Raw genomic sequence first — 22,491 nt, forward strand, 5'->3', positions numbered from 1 at the left:
GCCAAATTAAGTCCGCACACACGAACGGTTTGTCCTTCGGATTTATTAATTTCATAGCAAAAGCCAAGCGTGCAGGGAACTGCAATCTTTTCAAGTTGAGTGAGTCTGTTGCGATTAGAGAATTCGAGGATGTTGCTACCTCGAATAATAATCGTATCCTTAATTACATTGTTGTGTAGTTTTTTACTGTTCGCCCAATACCATAATCTAACCGATCACCTTATACCAATCTGAACCGATTTCAATATAATTTGACAACATTTACTTTTACACCGTCACACCTTCCATATTTCATTGAAATTGGAGATACACACCATGTTTGGTGCAACAAATATGTGAAATCGGCCGATAATATATATGGGAGCTATATCCAAATCCTAACCGATTTCTAATTAATTTCTCAAATTTATTGTTCTGAACAAATTCCGCCTAAATATATATACCTAAACCTCAACCGATACAATTTGGAAAATTGCTTTTTCGGATCAAATCCCGTCACTCATTCCAAATATCATTAAAATAGAACATACATATCGTGTTTGGTGCATCAAATAAACGAAATCGGTGGAAAATATATATGGGAACTTTATCCAAATCTGAACCGATTCGAATATAATTTGACAAATATATTTTTGTATCAAATTTAGTCACTCATGACGAATTTGATTGGAATCAAATATACATATCGTGTTTGAGCGTCAAATACACGAAATCGGTCGAATATATAATCTGGACCGATTTAAATATAATTCGACAAATGTATGTTCGTTTTAAATTCCGTTACACATTCCAAATTTGGAGACTGTATCTTTAATCGATCAATAGATATGTGCATATAAAATCTAAATTTTTGGGAGGTACCTCCGATTTTGATGCTATATCTCTAGTTCCAAGTGAAATTTCAAAAATTTATATAGCCTAAGTTACTTTCAGGCGATCTTGCAGTATACTTGGAAAATTTTTAGGAAAATCGGTTTAGCGGATCTCGAGTCCATAAATTGCAAACATTTTCCTCTTTTATAGATATAGATATTCCTAAATTTAATTTTTGTTTTATTTGAATCAGTTTTGGACAAACATTTTAGGAACAATAAAATTAAAAAGAAATGTCAAATCACCGACTTGTTTTATATCCTGTGATCACAGTAAAAAAGCTTTGACTCCAATAGCGATGTTGGAAAAGCAAACAGAATATGTGCTGGCTAAACAAGTGCACACCTATAATCCGTGCAATACCTTCACTTAAAACAACTTCTAGCCAAGTCATATGAATTTCACGGGAAAAAAAAACATTTTTAAAAGTTGCTTAGGTCGAGATATTGTCCTTAAAAATATACACACAATTCACTGGTTTATACTCAGAATCGTGCAATCCTTTGCGATCACAATGTAATTGGTTTAATGTTTGGGCGCCACTTTACCAAAATAACACCAAACAGAAATGCCTCAAAATACTTCAAAGAAGCTGTTTCCAAAGCTGTCTTTATTTTTTCGATTATCGCACAACATCAATAATTAATTAATAATGAATACATTAAAAACTAAAATCTAAAATCTATTTCAAAAATAAAAAAACAGATATTTTTCCGTTTGTTGAGGAAATCGACGATAGATCAACACAAAAGAGAATCCGATGGACTGTTAGATTTTGACATTGTTCCTCCATCCACATATATATAGTTTCCTACATATGCGAGGTATGGGTTTGATCAAGGATGTTGAAGGGATTTAAGGAACAGAACTCAAATCATAGTCGCTCCAGCAGATTACAAACTTTAACATTAGTTTGACAATATTGAGCGGTTTACGAACATATGTAGGTGCATGTGTGCAGATTAAAGACCCCTTCATATGTGTGCGAAAACACATGGAAAATAATGGATACAAGAGCGTTTGTGTGTGCTTGCCATCTATTACAGTCACCCGCCCCGGTTTAGCAGAGTTTTACAATGAACTTGGGCAAACATATGTTGTAGAAACAATAAAGCTTAAGAGTGTCAGTGTGTGTGTGCGTGTGAGGTATTCAGGAAAACCCTATGGCCAACACTCTTCACCCCGTCTGCATCAAACTAATAATTGAAACTGAATATTTCGAAAGGAACATTTTCGGGGGTTTATTAAAACATTTCGATGCAATTTTGGGAGCACAACTGCTGCTCCGTCAAACATGTAATGTGGCAATGGTAGTGGCAGTGGCATGCTGTGCCTGGCGTTTCTCTAGAACTGCATTCCATTCCAAATTGGGAGCTCACAACCTTCGTAACGTTGACGGCACGAGGGGACTTGGTGTGCACACCGGACAGCATCGACGTAGTGGGGGCCAAGGAGCCTGGATGTGGCCGCAACTGTATCTTGGGGCAAGGTGAACATGGCACGCAAAAGTTCCATAACGAACGACCGAGGTGTTGGAGGACCCAGCAGCTGTTCGTGTTGTCGGTGTTCTCTGTGGATTTCGCAGAGAGTGCGGAGAATGCAGGCGGAGCCGTTGTAGCCACGTCTGGAAGTAAGTACAGTCGAAAGGTGTTAGATTGGTGGCTAAGTTCGAGAAGTGTTCGGAGACTTACGTTCTGTAAAGTTTTTCAATTTTGCCATACAACTTGTGGCGTGTTTGCAGATGGTCTTTGGTATGGATTTTATGCAATTTGCTGGTCTGGTCATCCATGGCAGGGGAGAGGAAACGACGTCTTCTATGATTGCCATACAAGGGGTAGATGCGATGTTGGGGATGTTTATTTAGAATTTTTCGATTTTTGCTTACTTTTTGCCGTTCGATGTCCGGCGACCGACGCCTTTGTGTGGTGGAAGGAAGGAAAGAAGGAAATAAGAAGGCGGAAAAGAAGCAGCAATTTCAATTATGTATGTTTCGAAAATTCGTAATTTATTTGCTCTTACCATTTTGTATGGCTCGTCCACTCAGCAGTCATCGTGTTTGGAGATTGCCTCTCAGCGCTATCGAATGAATGACGCCATGTTGGGCGGCTGTAAGATGGATCTGGCTGATTGCTATAATAGAAATTCTCAGCTGATCCAATCACATCTGTCGGCTGACCATCGATCCCTCCATTTCCCCACCTGTCAAGGGGTGGTAGGTGTTGGAGTTCTTCTACGGAGTCGTTACGTCTGGCAAGACCAAATGTGCCACGATTAAGTTTCTGGCGGAAATGTTCGATTATCTCGGAGGCAGGCTTGCTAGGCAGTTCCCAGGCAATTGCGCATGTGATGCCCAATATGGCATAATTGGTGTAATCCACAATTGGTAGGACTAGATCGAAGGCTGTAATAAAAGTTGCAATTGATGTGGTCATTTACTGATGGAGATCTGGAGTATGCCCCATAAATATCTGGATATAAATCTCAATTCAAGTCAATTTGTGATGGGGCGGAAACATGTCCTCACTCAAATCTAACTCAATTCCTACAAAAATGCTCTTCATTCCATTTGACTGAAGACATGCTATCTCGAATATGAGCTACGAAAATAAATTGAGCTCCATTTTCTTGCATGCAGTAGAGGAAGAGAGTTGAAAAATACATGACGTCATAACTGGTAATCTGTCCTGCAACTTCCCGTGCCATCAAGGCGTTATCTATGTATTAGCAATCAGTGCTCGATTGTCTGTCTCTCAGGAGCTGATTGGTAAAACTAGGCTAACATAAGTGTTTCATCTCACGGCATGTCATGAACATTTCATTTGGATTCTAGTTTATGTTTTCTTGAAATTATAAAATATCTTACTTTGTTAACCCCCCCCCCCCCCATTTATTTTAAAGATGGGTGACCACTCAGGTCGCCTTGCGTGGATTGGTGTCCAGTTTTCTATCGCTCACCCAATTTGTTGGCTAGCTAAAATTCATCGACCAAATAGTATTTTTAATTGGAAATGACCTTACTTACACAGCTGGAAAGAACTGCCCTCGGGGAATACCAGGTAACGTTTGTGCCGGTGCAATAAGAGAGTGTCCTTCTTAGACGGCGCTGGGGATCGCTGCGAAGAGGGCGATGATGGCAGTTGCGATGACTCAGCATATTTAACTGGATGACGATGGTATTGTGTCAAGTTGGTGGACCGCCGGCTGGAATTGGTGTTTTCTTGATTGCTTTTATCAATTTCATGATGAGCTAAATGTGCCTCTCCACGGATTGACAGGGGCGGCTGATTTGTGACAAATGTTGGTTTTCGCCAGGGAGCACCGAAGGACAGGCCATGCGTGAGGCCGTCCCTCCTCCCCGACAAAGTGCTTTCAGAAATATGATGCCGGCGTGTACGCTCTGGGGCGTTCGCATTGCCAATGCCATCACTGAAGGGCTCTTTGGAATCCGGGGCATCCTTCGAGGAGACAAATGCTGCACCCACAATTATCATTATTATCATCGTTGAAGAGTTAAGCGTTTTTTGCTGTAGCTTTGCCATTTTTGCACTTTGCTCCGTCATTTGGCGAATGACTGCTGGATTTGTGTCGGGTGTGCTGGTGTATATTTGTGTGTGGGTGTGTGTGAGTGGTTGATGTTTTTGCTCTTGTTTTAATTAAAATACTTTAATTGTTCCCAACAATTTCTCATTTATCAAAAACACGGGAATGCATGGAGACATGCCAACACTGGCTGTGGCGGATGGTGACAGTGGCATGGGCCACCTCTCTTTCGGCAGTGCAAATTTTATTGTGACTTTGCTTGGCTGTTTCCATCTACTGCGGCACGCTAATCAAGCGTTAAATTAATACCAGCTTTCGAACGTGGAGCTGGAGTTCCCAATGAGGCAGCCAGCAAAGTTAATGACTATGATTCGCATTCAGCCGCGACCCTAGATTGCTGGACTACCTCGTTGGCTAGGCTATGCTTCTAAGGGTTTATCAATATAACCACTAGCGTTCCACACAAGCGTTCCAAGTGTCTACAAAATACGCTGTCAGTGAAATTCTAGATTGGTCAGCCAGCAGAGGCATTGGCTTTCAGTAATCACCGTTTATCGATTTATGACCGAAGATGTTTGGGCCTCTGCCCGCACATTTAATTACCATTGGGTTAATAAATGGAGTTCGGGCGTACAGTAACAGTAACGAGAATAAGTGACACTAATGGGTGTGTCTGACTACTCCCACCCCAAAACGCTACACATTTTTGTCTGAGAATGTAGGCGTCCGGGCTGATATTTGCTCTTAACGCTGCAACTAACATCGTTAATGGCGCAATTACTTAGCACTTCATTGTCGAGTGGCGCACAATCGTAAACAAATTTCAAGTCGATAAAATGAATCCACATTTAATGGAAATTCGAAAAAGAAAGAACACCTTCGACATTTACACTTGGAGAAATTAGGGGTCAATTTATTGCACCTTGAATCGGTACATCGCCATTCGATTTCGAGAGAGAATGCAATAAAACGGCGGTTGGTTAGGCATTTATTTTGACGTTTACTTGGGAGATATAAGTTGGGTTTTTTATATATAAGTGAGAGAAATTAACATTATTTGCCAAGGTGTATGGAGGAAAGGCCTTTTTTTGGAGGTGGAAGTGGAATTAGACCACAAAACGTCAGATCGAATTTGACATCTGTATAACTATAGAGGCAAATCAACTGGGGTTTGCTGGTACCTGTAATTATTGTACCATGATTTTCCTGGATGTATCCAATTGTGACATTTTCCCATTACAAACATTTGCTTTTAATACCCTCAGCCATGGTACAATAAATAGGTATGGTAGAGCTACCAGCTGATTACAATTTTTTTCTAAGTGTGCCCGACTTATGCCAATTTTGTGTATGTATTTATTGTTTTGAAAAATAAAAACAAAATATTTTCAAAATCAATGAATGGAAGAAATTTAAATTGCAGGGCGCTCACTAATGATATTAACCAGATTTGCCACGGAATTGAAAGATTGAAAACTTAGGATCATATTTTTGAGAGAATATCCGGGCATTTCATTCATCTTTCGAACTATTTGACTCATTTTAAAAATGAACAAAAAGTATCAAATAAATGAAAACAAGTTGTTGGATATAATTTTGAATTATTCTGACAGGAAGCGGGCATAGCCTCAGGGCTGTATTTATGTAGTTTTACGAAGCTGTTCTACCTCCTTATTGTACCATGCCCTCAGCCATATGGCTACAGAGGGTATATATCATTTGATACGGTCAAAACGTGCCTAGTCGAAATAATGGTTTTAGACCCTAGGTCTCTTTGGACCAAATCCGTTTCAGAACATTTGGAGTCGATCTACCGATGTCCGTCCATCTGTCTGTCTGTCTGGATGGTGCGCACGATAAGTCTCGAAGGGAGTATCTGATTTGACCCAAACTTGGTACATCGCAATATTTTTGTCAAACTTGGATCGAGTTCGGAGATGGGCAATATCGGTCCACTCCTTCAGGGACCTCCCACACAAAATGTCAAAATGTTCAAAGAAAATAATTTATTGCACAGAAAGAGAAAGGATGATCTGATTTTCCTCGAACTTTGCGAATCCTAATATTTTTTAATCAGCTCTAGGTCAGGTGCGAAAATGGACAATATCGGTCCATTCCATCAGGGACCTCCCCCACAAAGGGTCAAAATTTTGAATAATTACAACTTTTATAAAATGTGATGTAAGAGTCCGATAGTCTTCAAATTTCACACATCGCAATAATTTTATTAGCACAAGGTCTGGTGCGCAAATGGAATATATCGGTCTACTCCTTCTGGTACCTCCTCCACAAAAGGTCGAAATTTCAAAAAATCTTTTTTGCACACAAAGAGAAACGATAATCCGATTTTGCTCGAACTTTGCAAATGATAATATTTTCATCAGTGCTAGGTAAGGCGCGAAAATGGACAATATAGGTACCTCCCCTACAAAGTGTCGAAATTTTGAATACCCATAAAGCTCATAAAACGCCAAATTAAGATCCGGTTCCATTTAGACTTGGGACATCTCAATATTTCTATCAACACAAGATCTGTTATAAAGGTGGTATAGATCGAACCATTCCTTTTGGTACCTCCCCTATACATAGGGTTCAAGATTTTGAAAAACAAAACGCACAAATAAAGCTTAATAAGCATCCAACTCTTTTCAAATTTCACACACACAAATTTTTTTTGCTAACACAAAATCTTTTGTGAAGTTTATATATATCTGCGAACCCCTTATGGTACCTCACCCACAAAGGGTCACAATTTTCAATAATTTTATCTGTGATAACTTTCGAAACAATTTAGCAATTCTTTACTACTTGCTATGCTCAAATATTTCTCTCAATAAGAAGCCTGCAGTGGGATTCTCTAACTCATTTTTTGAGTTACCGATTTGATACTTTGATTTCGTCGCTAACTTACCAAAAAATGTCGTTAATTACCGAAATTATAAGCATTTTAATTGTACCGACTTCTGTCGGTAACTCAAAAAATGCGTTAGAGAATTCCACTACTGATATGAATATGAAATTTATCGGAATTTATGATTTCGCATAATATTTGACATAAATATCTTTTCCTATAATTTTGCCCCATATTTCGCTCAATATTTTTTATTTGTATCAGATGAAGTAAAAAAATGGAATATTTCGGTAGACTCTATATGGTACATCACGCACATGTTAACATTTTCTAAAGATTATTACATATCTCATATAAAGTAAGGGGTGAGTCGATATAATCCATACCAGGAACGTTGGAATATTTCTATCATATTTTTGAGTCTGATATGAAATGGACAATATTGGCCCATTTCTTCGGAACCGGCTCCATAGAGGGTCAAACGTATGAATAATTGTAACACTAGTCAAATATATTTCGATTATTTAATCGAACATAGGCTGAGGGTATATATCTGTCGGCAATACCGACTGATACTTTTTAACTTGTTTGTTTTTGTATTCATTTCGATTTGCAACGTTTGACGTGTTTCGGCATCCGAGCGAGTTCGTTGAATATAATTAATGTGGGATTATTGTTCGGTTCCAGAACTGCAAGAATCCCGTTATGGCATCGAAGAACATTTTAAGTAAATAATAAATCCTGGCAGGTACTGGAACAGAGTATATGTGAATCTATTGTCTATAAATCAGTGTGTGTTTAACAGCAGAAGAAGATAGCAACTGGCTCCGCCGTGTCACCTTGTAAATGCACCTTGCCACCTTGTAAATGTCGAATTAGCTTTTTTATAAAACTTGTATAAATTAAACTTGAGCGAAGATAGATACAATTTGCATATAACGGCATATGCCGGATAGTACTCGCTCATGTATTTCCATTATCACATCTGTTCTGCCGCCGATTTCTAGAAATAGCTGTGTGTCTTTTTCACATGAACAAGTACCGTTAAATTGCTAGCAATCTGGCCATTTCACACATTAGTGTGAAATTCGCTTCCGTACAAGAGAAAAACATTCTAGAGTCGCTAAATCAAATCTCACGACGTTGCTCTAGTTTCTGAGCGAAAGCACAAGTCAACACTCGTCTGGACTAAATTCAATCGTGTTTATGGAATCGTAAATTCTCAATTACCACCTTTCATTTGGGTCACTGTACTGTTCAATTCTAAATACTTATGTAAACAGGTTCACTGACATGCTGACGCAGTATGCGACGAAGAGCAGTCGTTGACTCATTCCAAGCGATCGTATTTGACAAATCAATTTTACACCCGAGGTGGTGTTTACGCTGGTCAAGTTGATCGAAATACCATTTCGCTTTACTAACACACCCGAAAACTTCAGAAAGGGACGTACGCAGGAATGCGGGTGTGGTAGGGGAGTGGGGTTGTGAACTGGTAAAAACTAAATTTTTCCACACAAACTTGTAACTCCTTTGAAGAGGGTACGTGCGCTTTCTAGGATCGCGGACCAGGAGGTGAATTCAGGTCTTGTTTTCGTCTTGCTGTCAACCCAAAGAAGAAACTACTATAAAGTTGTTCACAATTTTCGATGATGTACACGTCGAATCCATGCTAAAACCAACAAGGTGATCTCATTTGCCAAATCGGTAATGGCAACCCTTTTTATATTGGAACTCATCTCTCATCTATTTTTATATTGGAACTCATCTATCAGCCATATGGCTACAGAGGATATATATCATCTGGACACGATAACTCTCGAAGGGAGTAAGCGAATCGGTCTTGTGACATCGTAATATTATTGTCAAACTTGGATCGAGTTCGGTAAAGGACAACATCGGTTCACTCCTTCTGGTACCTACCCACACCGCGTCAAATTTTTGAAAAATTATATCTCTCATAAAATGATCAGATTAAAATTATAAGTCGATTTAGCGATGTCCGTCCGTCTGCCTGTCTGGTGTAATCAGGCTCGAACGAATTGAGATAGAAGGTTAATATTTTGCACACATGTGTATTTTGCCAGTAGGCAGGTCAAGTTCTTAAATGGGTCATGTCGGTTCACGTTTTCGTATAGCCCCCATGTAACAGTACTCCTCAATATTCGTTATTTTGATGATTTTTGCGATATTATAGACCGAAATTGTTTCGAAGTTCGTATTGGAAGATCTCAATGGATACTTCGACCTATGACAGAAAAGTGTCTTCGTATGTCCACCGTTATATGATTTTGTATTTTTCGACGAAATTTTCTTGAGTATTTCCAGTTCCTTCCAAATGGTAGAGGGTATTGAAAGTTCGACCCGGCCGAACCTAGGTGCTTTTTTAATTGTTATTCATTTTCTATGTCCATCATACAATGGAAGAGGGTAGGAAAAACTTAATTTAGAATGACAACCCAAATGCCCCAATCATCATTACGCATAACAGACGTTTGGAAACTTTTCATGGCGATTTAGGCTCTGTTCCAGAACATGCTAGGATTCACTATGTTTGCAATTTTTTTCTGATAGCATAAGAAGAAATAGGTTATCGTAGTAAAAACAGACCAATTGTTTGTGTACTTCTGGAATTGAAATGTTTGTGGCCTTGTTTTGTTTGAAATACAACACAATTCGAAAAAAAAGTAATAGTCTGTGACTTCGTGTGAGCGGTACGGGCGGTCGTGAGTATTTATGCGTACGAGCATGATCATCCAAATGAATTCCGAAATTGTAAAACGTTCTTGAGTCGCATGACTTTTGCAGAATGTTTCTTCTTGTAGCTTGGACCTTATTGAGGCTTGTACACAAGAACAGTGTGGCTTGTTTGTTCGGGATACCGTATTATTTTGTTGTTGCAAAATGGTCAGGCTTTATCCCTTTATTGTTGTTTTTATAAAAACAACTTTTGTTTATTAATGGAGAACGATGGTAATGTTTACCAGGGGGTAAGGCAGGGAATACCTAGGTTTCGGAAAGAGCCACCAATCCATGTTTTAATAGTCTTATTCTCGATTTGCAGTTCTTTTATTTGAAAATTGTTTTTATATGTCTCGGATCTGACATATTTTGAAGTTATTCACAAGAATTTGAATTGCTCCAATTTTTAGCAAACACGTATCGGAATATTTCCGCCGCTATTTTATTATTTACACATGCGCGTGTATGTGTGTGTATTTTCAGTAGTGAGGTTCATTCTAGTGGGCCCTGTCTTATTTATCTCCGTAATTGTCAACGCATTGTTGTCAAGTGTCAACAAGACTCCACGTTCTGATGTATACTTTCTGTCTCCACTTACGCTCCGCCTGCCCCTACCTGGCTACTTTAAATGTGGTTAATGGGATTTGTTGTTGCCTTAACGAGAATTAACTGGTGATGGTGACACACCCGCTCCGACTTGGTCAGTGCGAATGGCCAAAGACGACAAATCAAGAAAAACAAACAAAATGGATAAGGGTTGTATTTATCCCGGGCCTCGCAGCGACTTCGCCTCATTCTGCATGCATGCGGTTTATCGTACTCTCATTTCCGTGGCACTCCAGACCAGAACCGTGGCAATATCTCAGCGCATAAGTCATCACTCAAACCTTAACATTGTGTGGCAAAGAGGATTAAATGTGGTCATCGCCACAACTGTACAACCCTGACATCGGAAATACAGGACCATATTAAAAGTGCATAATTAATTACGTTGCTGGGCACGAATTTAGCAAGGCATTCGTTGGTGCGCAACTGCGAAGAACGAAGGGCAGAGAAGCGAAAAAACAAAAACTCCTCGCAAGACGTTGGAGCTGTTGGAGCAAGAACTCTTGTGTTCTTCTTTTTTGCGAATCGGAGTAAGAGGGCGAGGCTCTGCTGATTAGAAGACCGACCACTGCCTCCCAGGCGGAGAAGTTCGATTAAAAATATTTCCATTATTATTTATTTGCATCTGGATGCAAGTCAGGACACAGCGAAAGGGAAAAGGATGCAACTGTTTACTTTGATCACAACCTGGGTCGTGGCGACAACCTGCTTACCACTCGTTCAAGGATATGGGGCTAACGGCAGCGATTCCACAATATTGAGCAGAAGCCGACGTTATTTGGACTTCACCAAGGGGTCCCGTATGTCGGTTAGTAGATAAATATATACGAGACCCACCCACATTGGGTCTACCGCAAACGCTCATTTCTCCTCACTTTCAGTGGCGTTGCAATGTGAAGAATAACATTTTGAAGGTGAACACACTGTGGGCCTATGGCTATGGATTTCGTGCCAATTTCCCTTTCCCCGATAAATCTGAGAGGCGCCGACCGTTCTTCAAGAGAGATGTTTTTCAGGGCTTGTCCGACGTTTTGGAGGGGTAAGGCTGTGAAGTCGTTTGTGAATCGTGACTAATTAAAGCGTTTATTTTCAGGCATGGGCTCGATGGACAAGCATGTCTTCTAAAGTCATTCTGCACGGCCCACATGAGTGATGACTCGAACCTGGGGAAAGGGATGTTGTTCAAGCTGTTGAAGTTAATCTTCACGTACGTAGCACCACTAACGACAAATGCCAATAAAAATAGTTTTGTTGGTCTTTAATTCATCCATCGAAGATTCATAAAAAATACCACCCAGTACCCTCATATCGAAAACGCGTTTTAGGGCGATTCTGTAAAAAAAAACGTTTCTGCACCAAATGCTTCTTATAGTTTATTTTTTTAGGATTCTAATTTTTCTCAATTTTCCGATGATAAATTACTGAGGAAATATATAAAGGTATTTGAAAAAGGTCGGCATAAGGTCGATGTAAAACGGTCCAACATAGACGTTTATATTCGATTCCAATTCAACAATATGTGATTTGAGTACGTTTTTCTGTCGTCGGTGCGGATTTTTTTAACGTTAGGGGAAAAACGAATTCCTCATTATTTGCACGTAATGCTGGTCTACACGGCTATGTGGTGGTATTTTTGACGTTGGCAAAAATGTATATATGCAGATTTCACTGTTTACCAAAGAATAGCTATCCGTTCGGCTAACTCTTCTCTAGTTGCAATGACATTCCGGACAAGTAGTTGCTGATTTTTCGATTTTCACGTTTTGGTTGACATTCTAGATTTCACGAGTTGCTTATGTAGAACGTTACCGTTAGAGTCGTTTATCAGGTCAGTCGAACCGTCGCAATTTGTGTAGTCACGTGTATGGAAGAGTGCGTCAACCTTTTCCCAATTAACACCTTCGGAAACGGAGTTGATTTGAAGTTATCAACCAGAATGGCAAGAATGTTGATTGTTTTACAACTACAACAAAATAAAAACACCTGTGGCTGCCGCCTCCTCAAAATCTGTCGACACAAGCTGGTTAATGTTTGAAACACAATTTTCTCAATAACACAATTCGGGTGGGTCACCGCAGACGCATTCACGCACGAAATAACCACAAGAACCCGTTGGAGTGTCGTATTGGCCGCAACAAAAGGAGCGTTTTTATTTTATTTCTCGCTGACACGAAACACACGCCACTGAAAGAAATTCAAAAAATGCTCTGTACCAAAGCGTCTCCCGACCTTGTTGTTGTTGTGGTTGGTCTTGGTGTCGTCCTGTTTTTTACGCATTCTGCCACGAATTTAGCAAACGCTTCCTTGTTGGTTACGGAGCAGGCATCAAGTTCAAGTGATACGGACAAGGAAATTGCATTTATTTCCGCCAACGGAAGTCATCTGGATGACAGCAAAACAACATCTAGCACGGCTACCGGGGATGTGGCAGTCACCAGCAGACCAAGCAGGGAGCGCCCACTAAAACGAAGCAGAAGATATTTAGACTTCATTGAAGGCAGCCGCATGATTGTGGGTATTGCAACACAAATGGAAGGCGTTCGCTTTTCAAAATGGGACGGGCGAGCAGAATTGTATTAATCGACTGGCCACTTTTGATTTATTCCGCAGTTCCGAGTCAACGTCAAAAACAACGTCATTTCCAAGCCGACGATATGGGCACATGGTTACGGGTTTCGTTGCAATTATCCCATTGAGAATATCAGGAAGGCAAGGCCATTTAGGCGCGACACCTATCAGGTGTTGGGGGAACTAATGGATAGGTATGTGGGGTAGGATTAAATTGGGCCACTGGACAGGGAATCAAACTACCCCAACAGCAAGGGGAATCCCCTACCTGGGTTTGTGGGTATTTGCGTAATTCTCTCCAGACCCCTTCGCCAAACCGATTTCTCAGACTAACATTGAATTTTCAGGAGTGGTTTTGATGGGGAAGCTTGCATACTGAAAGCGTATTGTTCCGCCCACCTGGGCGAAGGGACAAACAAGAATAAGGGCATGCTATTTAAGTTATTGAAATACATCTTCACGTAAGACCGATTTCCACCACATTTTGCGATTTCCGCATTCATTTTCAGCTGTTGATATTTTTTTTTGAATTATTTGTTTTTTCATTTATATTTTTTTCTTCCAGACTGACCGAGGAGGACAGACGACATTTCCCCCACCTGCACCACGACAACTGCAAACAGATTTTACACAGCCACTGCCCCCTGAGTTTCAATAGCATATCGCCCTTCACTGACGACGTGTGATTTTGATCTTCTCTTTCAAAGTTTGAAAATATTTTAATAAAAGAAAAAACAAATAAATTCCAAATTCAGATACTCAATATCGGTGTTGTGTTACGACTTAATTTTCGGACGGGCAATCCGAAACCAGGATGATGGGAGAGTTCAAGTTTTGTGATTGGGTTAGGTCGATAAAAAGCTTTCGGAGATAAGTTCCTTGTGTAGAAATGTGGTGGTAATGGATGATGTAGGAAAAAGCCTGTGAGGTGAAAAGAAAGAAGGGACCGCCATTCTGAGAGGTCACAAAAACAAACGTTTTTCTATCGTTAACAAAAATTTGGTACATAAATCATATCTTGGATCCTATCAAAGCTGACTTGGTTAATGCGACATTTGAGACAATTCTGGTGAATTGTCAATATCAAGGGGTTACGTTGATGTCTTGGACCTATATAGACAATTCTCATCGTAGGGGTAAAGTACTTAGAAAGAACTTCTAGTGATGATTTTCGGACAATTCTATTGAAAGATTTGGCTACAATTATCGAAATACCGGATATCGGGGGTACCGTTATATAGGTGCTATTTGATACCGTGGCCCATCTTCGAACTCGACCTGCTAGCAGACAGATCTGTGTAAAATTTTAGCTTCCTATGTTAATTCGTTTTGACTCTGGCCTGAGTAGAACAGACGTACAGGGCTAAATCGTCTAAGATATTTACGCTGATAAAAAAAAAAAATATATATATATATATATATATATATATATATATATATATATATATATATATATATATATATATATCGCGGCTATTTGATACCGTGGACAAAATACTGATCTGTGCAAAATTTTAGCTTCCTATCTTAATTAGTTTTGACTCTGGCCAGAGTAGAACAGGTATAAGGATTTATTTGAGGTATAAGTAATGCATATGATAATTTTGATGCAAATCTAGTGTCAGGATTGCCCAATGCATTGACGTCAAATTAATCCTCACGAAGAAGGTTCATTCTACAAAAAGCTCTGATGTAAACTTAAGGTGAGAAAAACGCGTATTCAGCTGGTTTATATCATGGGTTGGCTTCTTCGGAAAAGAACAAAGGAGCATAGGGCCAAAATCGAACTAAGTCAGCCAAAAACTCTTTTGTTCCTCCACGAAGAAGCCAGCCGATGACTTAAACTAGTCAGAAAAGTGTTTTAAGTATTCCCACCTTCAAGACTTAGCTCAATTTCGGCCAGTAATTTGTACTTGTTTACCCTACGCCCCCTTTGTTCTTTTACCAAGAAGCCAGCAGATGACTCACCTCAAGTACTAGGATATAATTCCTCTGAGTAAATGGTTGTCAGTTCGAGGAATCGCTAGGGATTCGTGGAGCAAGCAACATGCCTTTCAAATTGGAATGAAAATACACAAACTTTTATTACAAAATGCGTTTTAAATGTTTCTTTATTGCGGAACCAGTTTTAGCACCATCGTCCCTGCCGTTTTGTAAAGCATAACAACGTTTTTTTACTATTCCAAACGAAATAATCTCCACAATTCACTGAAGTGAAATTGTTTATTAAAAAGTGCAATTGTATCCCGAAAACGTATCGAATTAAATAAATGGAAAAACACAAAACGTCCTCGTATCGAATTAGACAGAGTCAGATCAGCTCGGTTTTGCTGCTATCCTATAGTAAGTGGTTCAAGCAGTGGTTAGTGGATCTACACTTCAATGCTGTTCATAGTAACCGGGTGGTGGTCGGGAGTATTTGCCAAACGCCAACTCCAATAGCGAAAATCCACAGTCGTATTGGGTAGAACAGTCGTCCTCGGAACCTGTGGAACGAGGACGACGATATGCCCTATCGTATATGGTCGCATCTGGACTTTCAGCAACTTCTCGTCGGTAGACTCGCTGTCGAGGCAGGCTGCAGTGAAAGTAGACGGTGACATGACGTGACTTTTAATATCGACGTTGTTTCTACTCACCTAAATATGCTTCGCAACATTTCTCCAATCATGCCCATTTTCGTGTTCTGGAAGTACAGGCGACTCTCACACAAAGCCCTCAGAATGCAATCGCGTCCATTGTAGCCCATGCTGCAAATGAAACAAATGAAAACTTGTCAGTGGGTTGTAGCTTGGCAGGGCTTCTCCCGAAGAGGAGTGTATAACTAATCTCACTTTTCAACGAATCTTTCAATTTCGCCATACAAAGCCCGGCGAGATCTACGATGCCACATAGCCACGGGTATTGGTCGTTTGCCGAAGCCATGCAGGTGATTGAGAATCCAAGATGAGTTCGGCAAATCATAGGCTACGCCCCAGTTGAGACCGAAACTCATGTAGTTGTACCTCGGATTGCCGATAATCCCAACTGTGAAACAAACAGCCACCTGCAGAACAAGCAGATGAATGCCCAGATCTCAGCCCCACTTTCAACCTGATCTCAACAAAGCAGAGATGCAGGGAAAAGGGAACTAGAGGCATGAACAAGAGAAGGAGCATGTTCGTAAAAGGGTGAAGGGAGGGGTATGTTAAAACCCCCAAAAAATTATGTCGCAAGCATGAACACACAATTGCGACATCTCTTTCAACGTCAAACAGAAACACACATGTACACACACACACACACACACTAACACATAACAAATGGGCGACATACAGAAAAGGACGATCCCTCTGGAAATGATAGATAACGTTTCGAGCGAGAAAGTAAGCGTGTTTGCACTGACGATGATCTGGACGACGACGATAATGGCTGTGGCGGTGGCAGGGGAAGTAACGACAGGACAGATGATGCATTCGACGTCATTGCTGCAGTTTCACTGTCTTGACTGCCGACCCCCGAGGCCAACTTGGTTCCCGACAATATATCAAGTGCCCGACCATTTCGGCCCTTCGACGATGTTTGAAAAAAGTTTGGCTTTCCATTGCTAAACAGGGTTTCGCCTGCCACATAGCTGGCAACGGTACAGCACGGAATGATCGCTCCGAAATGAAACCAAACTGAGGATATCAACAAGTCGCTGCATGCCATTAATGCCAACGTTGTTTTCATCCAATAGATTAACTTATGCTCCGACCTGGTTGCAGTCATCGTTGTGGTCACCGTCAGCTCCTAAATGGGAATGAAATTGTGGTTTCCCAGCAAAATCTAATTGGCGAACGTGCCACACATATGGTTGCACATTACTGTCGACTGGCTGCAGCGAACAGAGCACAAGCTTCGTGCAGTGCAACAGTGACCAGTCATTGCGTTATAACACCTAGGGAGTTTGCGACTGTGACCCACCTGCTGCTGAAGTTGTGCTCAAACCCCATTAGCGATGAAATGGATGATGCGATTCGGATGCTTGATGCTGTGTGTATGTGCGAGTAGCTCTAATATTAATTTTTTCTTGCAACAGCGAACGTGTATGCGCGTGTATGAACGTGTATGCTTGCCGTCGTTCCAAACTGAAATCGGGAAAAAGAAGATGAGGGATGAAAAACCAGAGGACGGGTCAGTATATTATTGTCTGGAGCGTTGAAAGAACTAATCTTGCACATCAATGAGACATCTAAGTGTGAAGTGCGTGTTCTTACGTATGCGTCTGCTCTAAGCCTGGTCAGGTGAGACGACAACTAGAATGGAGTCAGTAGAATTCCATTTGTCTCAACTTCGTTCGGTTGGAGGTAGCGCTCGAACCACATATCTGAACAGCTGACGTGTAAGAACTGTTGATGGCGTCATGTTCACAGATATATGTGTGATTGTGTGCATGTAGTTGGGTTATTAGAAAAGCTATACTTTATGGAGATTATATATAGAACGACGGACCGATGAGACGTACAACCAGATACATTTCAAACACTGTTTGTTTTTTGCATTCACTTTCGTATCGAAAAGGAGAAACTGGTATCCACAACAGGGACTATCCATTAGAGGTGAGGCCACCGTCTTTATTAATTTTTGTCCAAAGCCATCTATTCACGAGAACATAGGAAGCGGGGCAACATCATTCTACTTCCATCTACAAATCCTCCTTACCATGTCCTTGGCCTTTTGCGACATCTCCACTCTCTTAACCATAGTTCCATGATTCTCATTGGGCATTGTTCAACATTTACAGTTTAATCAAAATGCTAGAGAAGGAATGGAAAAACATAATTTACCACTAAGCGGCCTTAAGGCATTTCAATTGGTTCATGCCGATGACGACTATATTGTTGTATTGGATAAAAAATGAGAACTGCCAAATGGAAGGAGGACGCGGCGAGGAGGAAGGAAGAAGTGAAGATGCTCTGATTGAGTTCAAAAGCTAATAACAATCTTATTAATAGGCGATTCCGTTGCTGTTGTGGTCATTTATGTTCATATCCATGTAAACACACACACATACATACACACGAATATACCCTCACAGATATTTCGACAAGCAGCAGACAGGGCACTATGGGGCCAAAAAATCACAGGATGAGGTAGAAGAAAATATGACATCTTTGGCAACTCGGTATTAGGCTCTGAGTTATTGGGATTGAAATTTTTTTGTTTTCGATGTTTTGAAATTTCATAATTCCATTTATTTTTTTTTCCAAACGACTAACTTAAAAATAAGATTTTTTTTTTGGCCTCAAAAAAATGACATACGCCCCATGGTGCAGAGTATGTATGTGTGTGTGACTGGTGTATTTGCCAAACGAATTTAACAAAGGCCTAAGACAAATTGTGACATTCGGAGAAGCGCAAAACAATACTAGCCATGTTTTATGTCCTCCTAACCTAAGGCTGCTCCATCCATCCTGGTTGCTACTATTTCTTCTTTTTTTCGTGTAGAGCATTGGAAAGAGGTCCTCTTCTCGCTACAATTGTTGGCTATTCAAAAAGTCTGATGAAGAAAAATGAAGACGAAAACTAAATTTATCCTGGCCTAAAAACGCAAACAGCCCAGGGCCACCAGGCACCACAAAAATGGAAATGAACACAGCATCGCAGTTGGAATATGAAATTAAAATGGAAATAAAGCAACGCCAAAGCAACACAACTGCCAAACGGATGCGTAGAAGGGGCTGTGTATGGGGGAGACAGATAGAGAGAATTTAATAAAAATCAAAAACAAACATTTATGTCGTCCAATAGCCAACAAATTGCTAATAAATTGAACGCACCGCTAGTCGGATGGCAGGCATCAAGCACTACCGCTCATTGCCTTGAAGGTTAACTCCTAGCCCCTAGGAGGTATTTGACTGTTATCCTGGGTAGTCAATTGGCCGATGAAAAAAGATTTCGTTTAAGTTCGCTTACTTCTTCAGCCGGATCGTCAATCACCACCACGAAATGCTATTTTGCCCTACCTCCAGTCCACCACATAAAGGGCGGAGTGTAAGGTGTTATGGACAATCAGCCAACACCTAGCGAACGGCCACACTTTGTTTGCCATGAAATTTTAATTGGAAAACCACGTTGATAGACTCGGATAGACCATGTGGCGAATGCCGTTACAACCGATATCAATTTGTAGTTGTTCTAATAAAATCGAGCGAATAAAGCCACAACATCAGTACAGCGTTGCCATATTTATTTCTGGAGGCCAATTTAATTATTACACATTGTTTGATGTAATGATGAAACATGAAACGGATAGTCCGAGCAATCGACCAACAGCTATTGGGGCTCAGAACAAATCGGACCACAATTGATTAGATTTGTGCGTCAATAAGGCCATGTGGCAACGTGGAGCGGCAAAACCACTTCAATGCAAACCGATTGGCAAAGGCCAATTTGTTATTCACCCTCTCCTCGGTTTTCCGTCACTACATCCTCCGCGTGCACATTCAATGTGGTAGCCAATCATAGCAAATACTTTTTGTGTGCGGACAACTGCAGCGTGTTGTATGCAACGACGAGGAACATGTGTGGCTAAATTAATTTTGGGTAGACAGTCTGTGAACATATTTTTAAATAAGCTTCGGCAATTTGATATCTCTGACTGCTTTTGAGATGAAATTCTGCGATATGAAGGAATTTTATTGACATCGATTGTGGAGAAACGGTCTGAGGAATAAAGTCTGTTACTGGATCCACGATTTTATTTTTACCAGAAGATCATAAATGGTGGCGGGTATCCGCAAACATACCACGTAGCATCTTATTGGCGATGACAGTGCTCATCGAAAATATAATTAAGAAGACATTTTGTATCAAAATATGCCGAACACTAAAGAGACAGGGTGCCCTGGCGAGGAGATTCGAACTTCTTGTTATATTATGACAGAACTTTCCTAAATCGAAAAATCCTTTCCGTTTGGGATTTCTGCGATAACCCAAGAGGAATAATTAAATACGCCAGCGGACCGGGGAAATTGACCCTGGAGAAAATTTGATCAATCATCATCATCATTATGCGAAATAGTTCAAAAGTCTTCCAATCTAAGGTATGAGCATGTGTACACATTCTTGACTAGCGGACGATTCTAAGGCGTATCGGTACAGAGCAACTGCATTTACATATTGTGACTTTCTTTTTGTGTTTCCACGAATTTAACAAACTGTGCACTTTTGGCGTGAACTATGTGTACATACATATGTGCAATGCCATGCGTTGGAAACGTCGAACAACGGAGGCTTTGCTGCCATCAAATTGATCACTGGAGTGATCAATTCTAATGACTACCTTTAGGACCACATATTTTGCTGGGATAGAGCTAGGAACAAATTCACAGTTGTATTTCAACCTTATTTTGGAACTTCGGCAATGATTTGTATCTGGAAACCGCCTTTAGCTTGTGCCTTGTCCGGTTCACAAAATTTCCAGTTCTCACAAAATTACAAATAACTTACCCACTGATAAGCGTTTCCAACTTGCCGTACAGATCTCGACGATGACGTCGTTTTATCTGAGCACCACTGTCGTCCTTGTTTCCGAATCCTTTGGCATGTTCCAACACCCACGTGGTGTTGGGCAAATCATAGGCAATGCCCCAATTCAAGCCCATACTGAGATAGTCGACATGGGGATTACCAATGACGCCGGTGGTCAGACAAACAGCCGTCTGTTAATGAACAACGAGAGACCATTCGGTTTTTATACAAACAATGCAGTCATCTTCAGCCACCTGAGAAAATGGGAAGACTTACCGAAAAAGATGAGCCCACTGGAAAGGAAATAAAGCGTTTGGCTCTCGAATGAATATCAGTCACAGCTGTTGGTCCAGAGCGGCCTATGTTGCCGTTTTTGTCGCTGTAACTTCTGTTGTTATTGTTGTCACTGGTAAAGTCGGCGTCATCGGCACTCTCTGCCACAGCGATGTCCTTGTGTTTGGCATCCAAATTTAAAATGTTCGAAGTGCTGTAAACCAGTTTCACAGGCCATAGTAGCAAGAGCATGAATGGACCACTCAACTCCACCAATTTGCCCAGTTTCATGGACTTCATTTGTTTGATTTCCTTCTGTCGAAGTTCGATGCAATGCACTCCACTTACCCCTGCCTAAATTCTAATCAAATCACACACTCACCAACAGACCAGAGCACACGCTCAACGAAAGGCTGATGCGACGAATCTATTTGATTTTCTGGTTTTCCTTTGATCGCGTTCGGCTGGCACGCACTTTAGAATGTTTCTCTTTCCGGGCTGAAATAAGAAATGAAGTAGCCTAGACCATGGGGCTAAACGGAAAGGGCGTGAATGTTATGACTTTGATTTTTGGTATAATTACTCTATTCTTTGAGCCGGTTTTTTTAATTGTGTTAATTTGCTGCTCTGCTCTTCGCCAGTAGAAGTCGCTTGAGAAAACAACATCGTCTTCAATGATTATTTTACATTTCCATCGCCGCAACGAGTGCTAGCATCTGTTGATCAGAGTGTGTTGAGTACTTTTGTCATAGTGTTTGGGCGCCACTCTGCCCGTCCCCCGTTTGGTCGTCATTATTTTGCGTTTCGAGAAATCTTTGACTGACTGCCCGGTTCATGGCTGATGGAAGCATTTGCTGTTAACTTGTTGTGGTGGTTGGTCGACAAAGTGGGTCATCACGACTGCTAATTGCTGAACGTTTTATTCCCTCGCATTGTAAGGTTCTCCAAAAAGAAGAAAACTTTCTTCGCCCCTCGTGCAATTGAAGCAAATTTGTTAAGCCGATATGCACCCATAATCAATTCTATTATGGCATTCGATTTATGTTTTTCACGTGAGGTGAGTTGGGTTTTTTTCCTTCGTCCCTTACCCACAAATATTACTGTAGATAATTTGAGGGAGTATAAATATCACATTTTTCCTTGGGTTTTATTACTTTTTGTCGTCCTTTTCAGTCATCGATACTGTCGTAATATAGATAACAAATTAGATTATTGAAATAAATAAATAAAAAAATGCTTAAACGTTAAATCGCGGATGTTTAATGAAAACCAAGAGAAACTGGCATCACTTGGTAACGGCTCGTTCCTAATTGATTGCGTAAAGAAAACAACTTCTTTCATGGTTTCATCTACGGTTCACGTCGACAAGTGGCAAGTTTCTCCCAGAACGAGGAACGATGAACGCCCTTGTGAACCAGTAGTTGTAGCAGTTCAAATCTTTGTATCCATATTATCTGACCGAGATACATAGAATAGTATTCTATGAGTGACTTGAAGAACTTCTGTTTTTTCAACGTGTCTGCGTGATCGTCGCATGCTATTTG

At 40.6% G+C, this 22,491-nt stretch overlaps 3 protein-coding genes across 4 annotated transcripts; 1 reads left to right on the forward strand and 2 right to left on the reverse strand.

Annotated features, from left to right (window-relative positions):
* Window positions 1-1,536: 1,536 nt before the first annotated feature.
* LOC101901537 (uncharacterized) lies at window positions 1,537-5,015 on the reverse strand. 2 transcript variants are annotated; one of them, XM_020038355.2, is made up of 4 exons: window positions 3,896-5,015; window positions 2,893-3,274; window positions 2,565-2,789; window positions 1,537-2,443 (listed from the first exon to the last, which is right to left on the reverse strand). In XM_020038355.2, the coding sequence occupies exons 1-4, from the start codon at window positions 4,431-4,433 to the stop codon at window positions 2,218-2,220; spliced, it is 1,371 nt and encodes a 456-aa protein (XP_019893914.2). In that variant the 5' UTR covers window positions 4,434-5,015; the 3' UTR covers window positions 1,537-2,217. The 2 variants fall into 2 exon arrangements, with proteins under 2 accessions (XP_019893914.2, XP_005188034.3); XM_005187977.3 differs by having other exon boundaries at window positions 1,537-2,497.
* A 5,624-nt stretch (window positions 5,016-10,639) lies between these two features.
* LOC101901373 (uncharacterized) lies at window positions 10,640-13,943 on the forward strand. Its single transcript, XM_020038351.2, has 7 exons — window positions 10,640-11,420; window positions 11,494-11,651; window positions 11,706-11,819; window positions 12,643-13,123; window positions 13,223-13,374; window positions 13,528-13,641; window positions 13,746-13,943. Exons 1-7 carry the CDS (start codon window positions 11,274-11,276, stop codon window positions 13,864-13,866), a joined length of 1,287 nt encoding a protein of 428 aa, XP_019893910.1. The 5' UTR covers window positions 10,640-11,273; the 3' UTR covers window positions 13,867-13,943.
* Window positions 13,944-15,260: 1,317 nt separating this feature from the next.
* LOC101901209 (uncharacterized) lies at window positions 15,261-21,652 on the reverse strand. The gene is made up of 4 exons (XM_005187975.4): window positions 20,951-21,652; window positions 20,654-20,865; window positions 15,820-15,930; window positions 15,261-15,758 (listed from the first exon to the last, which is right to left on the reverse strand). Exons 1-4 carry the CDS (start codon window positions 21,245-21,247, stop codon window positions 15,560-15,562), a joined length of 819 nt encoding a protein of 272 aa, XP_005188032.1. The 5' UTR covers window positions 21,248-21,652; the 3' UTR covers window positions 15,261-15,559.
* Window positions 21,653-22,491: the final 839 nt, after the last annotated feature.

This window comes from Musca domestica, unplaced genomic scaffold (genome assembly GCF_030504385.1).
Source record: "Musca domestica strain aabys unplaced genomic scaffold, Musca_domestica.polishedcontigs.V.1.1 12, whole genome shotgun sequence".
NCBI lineage: Eukaryota > Metazoa > Arthropoda > Insecta > Diptera > Muscidae > Musca > Musca domestica.